Raw genomic sequence first — 12,977 nt, 5'->3', positions numbered from 1 at the left:
CGAATGGCCCCCCAGGGCCACCACTGCAGCACCACCTTTCTCTCCCGCCCGTCTGCCCCAGCGGGATTGTAGAACTCGGCTCCCCCGGTGCCCGCGGCCCCGGAGACACAGGCTGGGCGGAGCCGGCAGGTCAGCTACTAGCCACCAGCCAGAAGGCGGCTGCTGAGAAGGCCCAGGCCCGTCTGTGCAAAACAAGTAAACAAAGTGCAGAGGGGAGGAAGAGAGGGGCAGGGCGGGATGCTCAGAACCAGGGAGCCCTCAGAGCCCTCCTGAGCAGAGGAGTGAAAGGGCTTCACAGGGTAATACTGACTGGGGGAGGGGCAGGGGCTGCAGCAGTCCAGGGACAGCCACAGTTCAGGTAGGGCCTGGCCCCGGGGAGCTCTAGGAGGAGACGGTGACAGCGGCTGAGTTGAGGGTGTTGTTCCTGGCAAAATTGAACTTGTTCAGGGTCTCCTCCAGCAGGGACGTCAACCGGCTCTGGTCCGCCTGGGAAGAGGAGCTAGGTGAGCTGGGCGGGGAGGAGGGGGCAGCGGACCTTGGGGGAGCAGGAAGCTCACCTCGCTAATGAAGCCCAGCTGTACCAGCTCTGCCGCCAGCTCAGGGATGTTCTCATCTGAGAGGAGAGGAGGGTGAGGACGGCGGGGAGGGAGGGTCCCCTTCTCTTCACAACCCCCTCACTAATTTCAGGGGCTCAGGCAGTCATGTGGGAGTCAACATGTTCCTGCCCCTCCACTTCCCACCCTGAGCTTCAGAACTGAGGCTCAAGCACCCCGACCCCCTTCAAGGGAAAGGAAACACTCACTTGGCATGAGGTCACAGCTCAGGTGCCGGTTCAGTTTGTCCTCCAGCTTCAGCAGAAGCGTCAGCTAGAAGAGGACAGTCCACCATGAGGCTCCTCTTCCCCCCCTCCGGCGCCCCACCCTGTGCTCCCAGGCCCTCAGCCTTACGTGGTGTTTGACTCCCTCCTCCACTGACTCAATGTTGCACTGCATCAGCACAACCTAGGACAGGACAGACAGTCACTGGAGACAAGACCACAGTAAAAGCCCAACACCGGCCGGGCGTGGTGGCGCACGCTTGTAATCCCTGCGCTTGGGAGGCGGAGACAGGAGGATTGCACAGGTTCGAAGCCAGCCGCGCTGGCTTAAGAGACCCTGTTTCCAAAAATAAAATAGGTCTGGGAGTGTAGCCCAGAGATAAAAGGGCTTCCAGGAACCCCAGTACCACCAAAAAAAAAAAAAAAAAAAAAAAAAAAGCCCAACACCGGGCCGGGCATGATGGCACATGCCTGTAAGCCTAGTACTTGGGAGGCTGAGACAGGAGGATCACAGGTCCTAAGCCAGCCTCAGCAATTAGAGAGGCTCTAAGCAATTTAGACCGTTTCAAAATAAAGAATAAAACAAGCCAGGAATGGTGGCTCAGGCTTGTACTTGGGAGGCTGACAGGAGATCAGATGGTTCATGCCAGCCTCAGCTACCTAGTGGGGTCCTCCACAATTTAGTGAAATCCTGTTTCAAAATGAAGAATAAAGAAAGGGCTGGGAAGTCTGTTGTGGTGATGCACACTTGTAATTCCAGGACTTGGGAGGCTGGGAAAAGAAGATCGCATTGTGGCCAGCCTCAGTTTTTATGTTTTGGTGTTTTTTTTTTTTTGCTGGTCTGGGGATGGAACCCAGAAGTATTTGACCTCCGAGCTACACCCCCTGCCCAATTTTTTATTCTTTATTTTGAAACAGGATCTCACTGAGTTGCGAAGGGCCTCACTAAGTAGCTGAGGCTGTCCATGAACCACGATCCTCTGGTCTCAGCCTCTGAAATGCTGGGATTACAAGCGTGCACCACCATGCCCGGCTCAGCCTGTTATTTAATGAGGCCTTCCACAACTTAGTGAGACCCTATTTCAAAATAAAGACAAAAAATAGGGCTGGGGATATAGACCAGAGGTAGAATGCCCCTGGGTTCCATCCCTAGTACCAAAAAAAAAAAAAAAAAAAATAGGGCTGAGAGTATAGCTCAGAAGTAGAATGCCCCTGGGTTCAATCCCCAGGACCACAAACAATAAACAAAAACCCAACACCCATAGGCCTTTCCAAGCCTATGACACGGTGGCCAGGGACAGACATCCACTCTCCTCTGAAGGACAAAGCCTTGGGATGCCCCTTCCTCGTGTCCATACACACATTCACACCCACACAGCCTCACCTTGCGGGTCTCCACCTCAGCCGGCTCAGGTGTTGGAGTCTTGACAGAGGGGGGCACAACAGGTGATGTCACCTCCTCCTGCTGGGGCTGCTGGGGCCGAGGCAGCCCAAAGGCTGTCAAAGGGTAGATCCCATTCCTGGAGGGAAATGCAGACAGGACACACAGGCTCTGTGAAGGCCTTGGGACACCTGGCCCTGCTTCCTAAAGGAGCCTGCCTTCTCACTCTCCTCTTACCTGACATCTTCAAGGAATTTGTCTAATTCCAGAGCCGGTGACTGGGAATACCTAGAGGAGAAAAGAAAGATGATGGAAGAAAACAAGCAAGACAGAAGCCAGTCTTTCCCAGAGGCGGGCAGTTTACAGAGCCTCATAGTGGCAGTGACTCATCTGTCCCTTTCAGACCCTCAGCTGGTTACTCACAAAGTCTGAACTGGTTCTCTTCCTGGTCCTGCAGGGATTTCAGCCAGTACAGCACTGGTATCCATGTTTTTGGTGATCTCCTCCAGAGCATTTTCTGGGATCATGTCTGGAGGGTACAATCGAGTAGGATGTTACAGAGGGATTTAATGTCAGAAGGAATGGAGGAACAGGGGTCAGGAATTCCTTTGAAAGCACAAGAGGAAAGAGAGCATGCCCATAATAATTACAAGGTTCCAGATTGGATAAAAATTCCTCGCAGGGTCAAGGGGACTCACGTTGGTGTCCCACAATGCAATGAGCAGCAAGGAGTTTAAGTGAGGGCACTTCAAACAGTGCCGGATGGAAGAGCAGTTCTCTGGCCGTCGGTCTGCGAGCAGGCTCAGACTGCAGGCACTTCTGAATGAACTCCTAGAAAACAACAAGGAGCTACAGGTGGCTGACTCCTCCCGGGTTCAACTTTACAGCTCTCACTACACTTAGCACAGGCTTGTACACACTAGATGCTCGGCACTTGTGGAAGAAATATATTGACAAATGTACCTGAAAGGACTTTGAAAAATATATGAAAATCTTATTCATATATATATATATATATACATAGTGTGTGGGAGGGGGTACTGGGGATGGAACCCAGGGGCTATACTCCCAGACCTATTTTTTATATTTTTTATTTGGAAACAGGTTCTCTTAACCTAAGGCTGGCTTCAAACCTGTGAGATCCTCCTATCTCTGCCTCCCAAGCACAGGGATTACAAGCGCACGCCACCACGTCCCGCCTCCCAAACCTATTTTATATTTTATTTGGAAACACGGTCTAAGTTGACTAAGTAGCTAAGGCTGGCTTCGAACCTGTGCAACCTTCCTGTCTCAGCCTCCCAAGTACCAGAATTACAAGCATGCACCACCATGCCCAGCTTTGGTTTTAATTATGTTTCTGTTCTTCAACCACAACCTTTCTTTTTTCTTTAATGTTAAAACTTGGTATTCTCTTTCTTTTTTTCTTTTATTAGCCTACTTACTACCTATTTTTCATCCCCAATCCTCACCAAATTTAGGTTTTTCTTTCTCAATGTTGGCCCATTATGGCTAGAAATATTCACCATAATGCCAGATGTGGTCTCAGCATTTGGGAGGCTGAGACAGGAGGATCGCGATTTGAGGACAGCCTCAGCTACTTAGTGAGGCCCTTTGCAACTCAGTGAGAGCCTATTTCAAAAATACAGAATAAAAATTTGGTCTGGGAGTGTAGCTCGGAGGTAGAATGCCCCTGGATTCCATCCCCAGTACGGAAAAAAAAAAAGATTAAAAAATAGGGCTGGGCTACGTGTAGCTCAGAGGTAGAATGCCTCTGGGTTCCATCCCCAGTATCGCAAAAAAAAAAAAAAGAAAAAAGAAAAGAAATATCCACCAAAGCCTAATAACACAATTTCTTTTGTCCATTACAATCACTGAATTCACCAGATGTCCCATTCTTTAACACTTCTGCTTCCTTTTCTACTTTCTGTAGAAATGGTCCCATGACCATTGACTGACTGACTTTTTTTATGGCACTGAGGATTGAACCTGGGAAGGCATCCTACCTCTGAGCTACATGCCCAACCCTTTTATAATTTTGAAACAGTTTGTCTTGCTAGGTTGTTGAGTCTATGTCACTGAGGCTAGCCTCAAACATGTAATCCTCCTGTCTCAGTCTCCCAAGTACTGAGATTACACGTGTGTAGCACCATGCCTGGCTTGCTTGCTTGCACGCTCATGGACCCTCACTCCCTCTTTCTTTGTGGTGCTGCTGGGGATTAAAACTGGGGGCATTCTACCTCTGATTTACACCCCCAGGGCCTTATTAAGTTGCTGAGGTTGGCCCTGAACCTATAATCCTCCTATTTCAGCCTCTCAAGTACTGGGATTACAGGCATGTGCCATCACTCCTGGCTGCTCTCTTACTTTCTTTTTCTTTTCTTTTTTCTTTTTTTTTTTTTTTTGCGGTACTGGAGGTGGAACCCAGGGGCATTCTACTTCCGAGCTACACCCCCAGCCCTATTTTTTAGTCTTTATTTTTGAAACAGGGTCTCACTGATTTGCAGAGGGCCTCCCTAAGTAGCTGAGGCTGGCCGCATACCGTGATCCTCCTGTCTCAGCTCTCCCAAATGCTGGGATTACAAGTGTGCGCCACCACGCCTGGCTATTTTACTTTTTCTTGAAGGACAAGGTCACGTACCTAATTTTTCACTTGAATATTTCACTCCATATAAACTCAACTTATTCCACTTTGTCCTCAAAACCTTCAATCGGCCAGGTGTGGTGGCACATGCTTGTAATCCCAGTGCTTTGGAGGCTGAGACAGGAGGACCGCTCAGGTTCAAAGCCAGCCTCAGCTACTTAGTGAGGCTCTTAGCAACTTAGTGAGACCCTGTTTCCAAACAAAGTATAAAATAGGTCTGGGAGTATAGCCCAGAGGTAGAAAAGCCCACCCCAGTACCACAAAAACAAAACAAAACCTTCACTTGTTTTCTTTCTTTTCTCTTCTGCTCCCCATTATACTTCTACAATGACTTGCCATCCAGCAAGGTCCAGCCTCTACTTATTGTATTTAGTCTATAAATTCATAATCCTTAGATCCTTTAAATTTTAGCTCATTATTTCAGGGAACCTTCTCTAACTAAAAGTGTGTAAATATAAAATACTTAAGGACTTGTTTAATGTAAACTGACTTACCACATAAAGATCGCTATCCACAAATGTACAGCAATTGAGGTGGTAACTATCAAATTAATTTACCTCCATGCACATACTCTAATTAACACACAACTTTTAGACCCAGTATTACCCCTCTTAACCCCTACCTGCGTATGTATATAAAAACACAGTAGGTCGGACATGGTGGTGCACACTTGTAATCCCAGCTGAGACAGGAGGGTCATGGTTGGGGGCCAGCCTCAGCTACTTAGTGAGGCCCTTTGCAACTCAGTGAGACCCTGTCTCAAAGATAAAAAGTAGGGCTGGGGTGCCGCTCAGAGGTAGAATGCCCCTGGGTCCCATCCCCAGTGCCAAAAAAGTAAAATAAACACAGTAGGCACCTCCTAAGGAAATTTTACAGCTTCATCTTTCCTTTTCTGCTTTGATTTCTTGCTTAGATGAGAACATATTCCTAGTAGGTAAAGGAAAACCTGAAGACATGTGAAAGTCAGTTAAAGAGGGAGCAATCCTGAAGACCCTTACCCTCTGTAATGAGTCTTCTAGAAGCTGGATGGCACTGCTGATGGCTTCCTGTGGCACATATGAAGACTCTCCATTGCCTTGAATCTCCAGCACTGCCATCTGCAATGAGGAGGAACCCAAAGGAAAAGGAGACCTAAGAACCCCAGTGCTCCACAGTCACTCCCTCGACCAGCACCTTCCTGTCCTCCTTCCACCTCCCCCTCTGTTTAATTTCACCTTTCCCCTCCCTCTAATCGCCTCACCTCTAGTGCACACATGCCAAACGAGTAGATGTCCACTGCTGTTGTCACATTAGTGACTTCTAGGAAAATAGAGAGGGCTTAGTGAAAGAGAGGACTAGGGACAAGGGGTAGATAAGCCATTTGAAAGAAAGGAAGAAAGAAAGGAAAGAAAAGGAAGGAAGGATGGACGGATAGTTCGTATGCTAATAGGGAAGGAGTAGGAGTTTCAGTTGTACTGCTCCTGTATCTCAGGTTATAAGGTATAAGGCCAGGGCATAAAGACAGGGCAGAGAAGCCAGGATGCCTCACCTCCATACTCTGGCGCAAAGAAGTGTAGATTCTTCTGTTCTTCTCGACAAGTCTTCACATGATTGTTGATAGTGTCAGGAGCCACTGGGAGTAGGGGAGATACCCATAATCTGACTACCGTCAAAAAGTGGAGTCTCACTCCAGAGAGAGGCCCCCAAAGCCAAATTTTTCCTGAAGCCTTCTAGTCCTCAACAAACACAAACCTATGCCTCTTCCCATCCTGAGCTAAAGACCACACGTGGATACCACCTATCTCCCCTTTCCCAGGCCTACTGCTTTTCATCTAAGGTCCCTAACTCAGGAGCAACAAAGGCTTCACACTAAGTTAACAGACACATGTGGTTTCCAGCCTGTCAAGAATCAACCTAGTCTAAGGAAAAACTTTCACCTGTGACTTTCACCTTCCCCAAGTATCAAATACATCTAACCCTTGATCCCATGAAAATGTTCATTTTATTTCTTTCATTCATCCTGCAATTAACATAAAAACACAAGCAGTCCTTTCTAATCTAGAACAACTAGAGACCTGAGGAACTTAGGTTTAAAAAAAAAAAGGTAAAGAACCATTAACTATAACCAAGGAGCTTAGCAAGGAGCTTTAGCCTCCTTCTTATCCATCTTTGCCAGAAACTCAAAAATAGTTCAGAACTGAACCAGTATGTTTGAATCAATTTCACTTTTAATTCACCAAAACTTTTTTTTTTTTTTTTTTTGCGGTTCTGGGGATGGAACCCAGGGGCATTTGACCTCCGAGCTACAGCCCCTGCCCTATTTTTTTTTTTTTTTATTCTTTATTTTGAAACCGGGTCTCACTGAGTTGCAGAGGGTCTAAGTAGCTGAGGCTGTCCGCGAACCGCGATCCTCCAGGTCTCAGCCTCCCTAATGCTGGGATTACAAGCATGCGCCACCACGCCCGGCACCAAAACTTTTAAGTCACCTGCTCTATCCTCTTATTCCTCAACACTGCCTGCCACAAAACTAAACGAGGAACCAGGGCCAGGCCCAATTTGGATTCCAATCATAAACAATGACTACAAGTCACAAAGAATCTGGGAGCACAGTATGATCTGGGGAACCAGCCTGATGATGAAGGGGAGCATGAATCTACAAGGTAAGTGGCCAGCCAGGCAGAATCCACAGGAAACAAGCAGGTTATGGAGGGGCAAGCAGGTGGAGGGCTGGCAGGGCAGAAGCTAAGCAGGCATAATTAGGCAGGGGAGGTGAGGGAACAGGCCTTGCTCCCACGACTGCATGCACTGGGCAGCCGCAGAGGGAGCAGAGGGAGCACAAACAGAGCCCCAAGTGGGGCAGAGGGAGCTCTCACCATTAGCAAAAATCCTATGAAAGACTGTTGGGAACAGAGCAGCCCGTAAGCGGGAGGGAGGAAAACAGAGAAAAGTTGTGAGCGATGGAGCAGCCAAGCCCCAGACAAATGGACACACAAACAACACACAAACACAGCACACGGAAATGCTGTACACTGCACACAGATACACGGCAAATGAGAACACTCACAGCAGGCACAGCCTGGAACCTCTTCTGGTAGGGTCTGGCCCCAGGGGCTCAAATCAGATCTAACATCCAACTCTTGCCTTTTCCCAACCTCCTATCAATACCGCTCTATTAACCCAGTTTCCCTCCAAAAAAGTACACACAAAAGTACCCCCTCTCCACTAACTGGCCTCTCCCTATGAAGCACCACTAGGTCCTGACTTTTATCCAGCCCATGCTTCAAAATTTTGCTGTTCTCCCCCTTTCATCTTACCCCCATTGTTCCCATATTCCCGAGGCTCCCCTGCCCAGAACCTCTCCCTCCCCTCACCAGAGCCAATCTTGATGAGTCCGTTGTGCTGGATGAAGATGGTGTCACAGGTCAGGTTCCCATGGATGATGGGGGGGTCACAGGAGTGCAGGTAGCTGTGGGGGCACTGGGCTGTTAGAGGGGCTACTGGGAAATTAAGGGCAGGGGGAACCCAATGGTTAAAAGAAGCAAGGGCCAGGTCTCCTGCTGGTCACCATACAAATAATCCCACACTCTGAATCTCCATTATGCCTGATGATTTTAATAGCTAGATAAGCACTAGGAGAAAGAGGTAGGAGATACTGTTGTGGTTAGGGCACTAGGAGGAGCCTTTACAAGACCGGTAGGGGGCCTAATCTTGACAGTATATGACTCAAAGGAAGTGGGGATAGGCAGAATAGAAAAATGAGTAGTACCCTGAAATCTGTTTGGAGGAACTGAATCGGGAAATATGGGAAAAACTAACCAGATATTACTTACCTTAGAGCAGAGAGGATTTGTGTACACCAGCGCTTCCAAGCCTGGAACAAAGTTTGGTTCAAGAGCTAAGGTAATCCCTTCTCGTGACCATCCCACCAGTCTTGTCATCCCTCATAGCCATCTCCAAGGTTAACACAATCTTTTTCTTTCGTTGTGTGGTACTGGGTATTGAACCAAGGGGCATTCTTCTCCAAGCTACACCCCAAACCCTTTTCAGTTTTTGTTTAGAAATAGGGTCTTAGCCGGGCGTGGTGGCGCACTCTTGTAATCCCCGTGCTTGGGAGGCTGAAACAGGAGGATCGTGCAGGTTCGAAGCCAGCCTCGCTGGCTTAAGAGACCCTGTTTCCAAATAAAAAATATAAAATAGGTCTGGAAATGTAGCCTGGAGGTAGAAGGCCCCTGGGTTCCATCCCCAGTACCACCAAAAAAAGAGAAAGAAACAGGATCTTGCTAGGTTTCTGAGAGTCTCACTATGTTGGTGAGGCAGCCCTTGAACCTACAATCTTCCTATCTCATCCTCTCAAGTACTAGACTTACAGGCATAAACCACCATACCCAGATACCCCCAGCCCTTTATATTTTGAAATAGGGTCTTGCTAAGTTACCACATGCTAGCCTCGAAGCTGAATGGTGTGTCAGCCTACCAAGTACTTGTATTACAGGCACACACCATCATGCCTGGCTAACACAATCTTCACAATCTTTTTTTGTGTGTGGTACTGGGGAATGAACTCAGGGGCATTCTACCTCTGAGCTATATCCCAGCCCAATTTTATTTCTATTTTGAAACAGGATCTCCCTAGGTTGATAAGTCTTACTACCTGCTGAGGCTGTCCTTAAACCCATGATCCTCCCATACTGAGATTACAGACCTGAGCCACAAACCCGGGACATTCTACCTCTGAGCTACACTCTAGCCCAATCTTTTATTCATTTTTTACTCTTTATCTTGAAATAGGGTCTCACTGAGTTGCAAAGGGCCTCACTAAGTAGTAGCTGTGGCTGTCTGCGAACTGCAATCCTCCTGTCTCAGCCTCCCAAGTACTGGGATTACAAGTGTGTGCCACCATGCCCAGTTTCTTTTTCTTCTTCTTCTTCTTCTTCTTCTTCTTCTTCTTCTTCTTCTTCTTCTTCTTCTTCTTCTTCTTCTTCTTCTTTTTTTTTTTTTTTTTTGGTGGTACTGGGGGTAGAACCCAGGGACTTTCTACCTCCAGGTTATACTCCCAGACCTATTCTATATTTTATTTGGAAACAGGGTCTCACTAAGTTGCTAAGAGCCTCACTATGTAGCTGAGACTGGCTTTGAACCTGCGCGATCCTCCTGTCTCAGCCTCCCAAGCACTGGGATTACAAGTATGCGCCACCACACTCAGCCACACCCAGTTTCTTTTATTCTTTATTTTCAAATAGGTCTCACTAAGTTACAGAGAACCTAAGCAGCCAAGGCTGTCCACAAATCTGCGATCCTCTGTATCAGCCTCCCAGGTACTAGGATACAAACATGCACTACCATGCCCAGCTTTTGTGTTTATTTTGAAACAGGGTCTTGCTAGATTGCTAAGATTCTTGTCTCAGTTTCCCAAGTACATGGAAAACACGGGCGAGCCACACATCGAGCTTAACACAGTACGTGTGTGTGTGTGTGTGTGTGTGTGTGTGTGTGTGTGTGTGTTTTACTGGGAATGAAACCCAGGGGCCTTCCAGGTCTGGGCTACACTCCCAGTCCTGTTTTATATTTTATTTGGAAACAGGGTCTCAGTGAGTTGCAGAGGACTTCACTAAGTAGCTGAGGCTGTCCCCAAACAGCGATCCTCCTGTCTCAGCCTCCCAAATGCTTGAATTACAAGCATGTGCCACCATGCCTGGCTTTTTAACACAATCTTTTTAAACCTCTAAACCAGTCTAAAAGTTTATTCACCCTCCCTTCATACCTTTTCATTCATAGTCTTGTGGTTCTTTTTGGTTTTTTTCAGAAACTGCTTAAGACTCCCAGATGACATGTACTCTGTGATAAAAATCACCTGAAGAAGCAAAGCACGTATTATTAGGTTTAGAGTAGTAATTTCATATCTGGTGATATTTACACCAGGTTACACACACACACACACACACACACACACACACACACACACACACACACATTTTGCAGGTCTGGGGATGGAACCTAGGGGCAGTCGACCTCCGAGCTACACCTCCTGCCCTATTTTTTATTCTTTATTTTGAAACCAGGTCTCACCGAGTTGCAGAGGGCCTAAGTAGCTGAGGCTGTCCGTGAACCGCAATCCTACGGTCTGAGCCTCCCGAATGCTGGGATTACAAGCATGCGCCACCATGCCCGGCTATACCAGGTATATTTTAAGGTGTGTGTGTGTGTGTGTGTGTGTGTGTATTTTTCTGGGGATTAAAACCAAGGGTATTCTGCTGAGCTACACAACACAACCCTATTTTTTAATTTTGAAACAAAATCTCATTAGGTTGCTGAGGGTCTCCCTAAATTGCTAAGGTAGGCCTTGAACCTGTGATCCTCTTGTCTCAGGCTCCCAAGTACTGGGATTACAGGTGTGTGCCACCACACCTGGCTCAGATACATATTAAATTTGAAAGTTTTTCAACTTTCTCTTGTTTTGTTCTTAGCATCACTTTCTTAGATTGAATAGCACCATGAACTCAGCAAAAGCTATAGGAAAAATGAAGCAAAAATTCATTCATTTTTGCCTTACCTGTAGCCAGGCAAAAGGCACATGTGGCAGTTAAAGCTCTGCTCTCACCACCACAGCAGCTGATTCCAATTGCCTCAAAACTACCAACTTTAATCTCTGGGTGTAAAGAAACAATAAATGTAGCTAGTCTCTTGCAGTAAGTTTAGGAATTAACTTACCCTGGCCTTGTTCTCTTTAATGTCAGCCCAATACTTGTGAAACTTAACAATGTTGAGATGTTCCAACTGAATCAGATTATCAAACACAGCTCGGACCTTTTCCTGGAGTAAGGGAGACAGTCAAATAACAGAGTTCACTAATCACTGTAATAATCCTAAAAATCATTTCCTATCCCTCCCTAGAAATGATCTAACCCCCACATGCTCTCCTCAAAGTCAGCTTCTGACACTTATTCCTCTTTTTGTTTTTGGTACTAGGAATTGAGTACAGGGGCATTCTATACTCCCAGCCTAATTTTATTTCTTATTTGGAAACAGGGTCTCACTAAGTTGTGGAGGGCCTCACTAAAATGCTGAGGCTAGCCTAAAACCTGCAATCCTCCTGTCTCAACCTCCCAAGTGCTAGGATTACAAACAGGCACCACCATGCCCGACCCTATTCCTCTTGGACACCAGCATTCTGATGCCCACCCAGTTATATCCTTTCACCATCACCTACCTCCTGCAATTTGTAGTTCTTGCGCTCAGAGAACTGTACCTCATTCCACACAACCTCCACACCCTCCTCTGTATCCATGGCCAGGTATGCACTGTCAATACCTGGTACATTCCGCTGATTCACCTGAGAAACAATCCAAATGGAATTAAAGTTACCTTATGACCCGTACATTTTAAAACTTCACATGATCATCTCCTGACCCCCAACCTGTAGAGTTTGGCCTGTCCCTCTGAGATTGCTCAAAGTTCTCACCTCTTAGAAATTTCCCAAGAGATAACACAATCACCTTACCTCTTCTCGCCTCTTCTGCCAGCGTCCACAGGGTGACTCTTCCAAGATCTCAGACTCATCTTCACTTTCTTCTTCTTCTTCTGGGGAAGCAGCTGAGGTTGTAGAAGTCACAGGAGGTGACACTGATGTCAGGCCAGGAGCTGAAGATGAGGATTCTACCTTTGGGTCTGAGCCACTGCTAAGTACTGTCTGGGACTCCCCCTCCGACATGCTGGAACAAACGCTCAGGCCTGCATTGGCAAGAACAGAGAGAGGAAGACAGAAAAGGTCAAGACAGAGTTCTGATGATTTACTAACCCTAATAATTTCATCAGCAGGTTCAAAAGAAAACACATGCCTCCCTTTGTATCCTTTCAATCTGAAATCAAAATTATTCCTATCTGAATATTTAAAAAATTATTCTAACTTTAGAAAAGGGAGCAATCTTAATTTAGGATGATCCACTCAGAAGTGGCAAATGCAAGCCAGATGTGGTGGTGCATGCTTGTAATCCCAGCATTTGGGAGGCCGAGACAGGAGGATCATGGTTCACAGCCAGCCTCAGCTACTTAGTGAGGCCCCTTGTAACTCAATGAGACCGTGTTTCAAAATATAAAGAATAAAAAATGGAGCTGGAGGTGTAATGTAGAGGTAGAATGCCCCTGGGTTCCATCCTCAGTAC

The 12,977-nt window shown here is 46.9% G+C and overlaps 1 protein-coding gene across 4 annotated transcripts; it reads right to left on the bottom strand.

Annotated features, from left to right (window-relative positions):
• Window positions 1–319: 319 nt before the first annotated feature.
• On the bottom strand, window positions 320–12,541 carry NRBP1 (nuclear receptor binding protein 1; the record flags this gene model as incomplete). Of its 4 annotated transcripts, none has more annotated exons than XM_080711603.1 (18): window positions 320–486; window positions 558–613; window positions 803–866; window positions 948–1,001; window positions 2,202–2,337; window positions 2,436–2,486; window positions 2,622–2,727; window positions 2,897–3,029; window positions 5,838–5,936; window positions 6,080–6,138; window positions 6,368–6,451; window positions 7,692–7,715; window positions 8,190–8,284; window positions 8,649–8,689; window positions 10,580–10,669; window positions 11,527–11,628; window positions 12,026–12,148; window positions 12,317–12,526. In XM_080711603.1, the coding sequence occupies 18 exons, from the start codon at window positions 12,524–12,526 to the stop codon at window positions 382–384; spliced, it is 1,632 nt and encodes a 543-aa protein (XP_080567729.1). In that variant the 3' UTR covers window positions 320–381. The 4 variants fall into 4 exon arrangements, with proteins under 4 accessions (XP_080567729.1, XP_080567730.1, XP_080567728.1 ...); XM_080711604.1 differs by having other exon boundaries at window positions 2,897–3,026; XM_080711602.1 differs by lacking the exon at window positions 7,692–7,715 and having other exon boundaries at window positions 12,317–12,541.
• Window positions 12,542–12,977: the final 436 nt, after the last annotated feature.

This window comes from Muscardinus avellanarius (genome assembly GCF_963383645.1).
Source record: "Muscardinus avellanarius genome assembly, chromosome: 15".
In the NCBI taxonomy this organism is placed as follows: domain Eukaryota; kingdom Metazoa; phylum Chordata; class Mammalia; order Rodentia; family Gliridae; genus Muscardinus; species Muscardinus avellanarius.
Note: the sequence above shows the minus strand (reverse complement) of the source record. Positions and strands in the feature narration are given on the sequence as shown.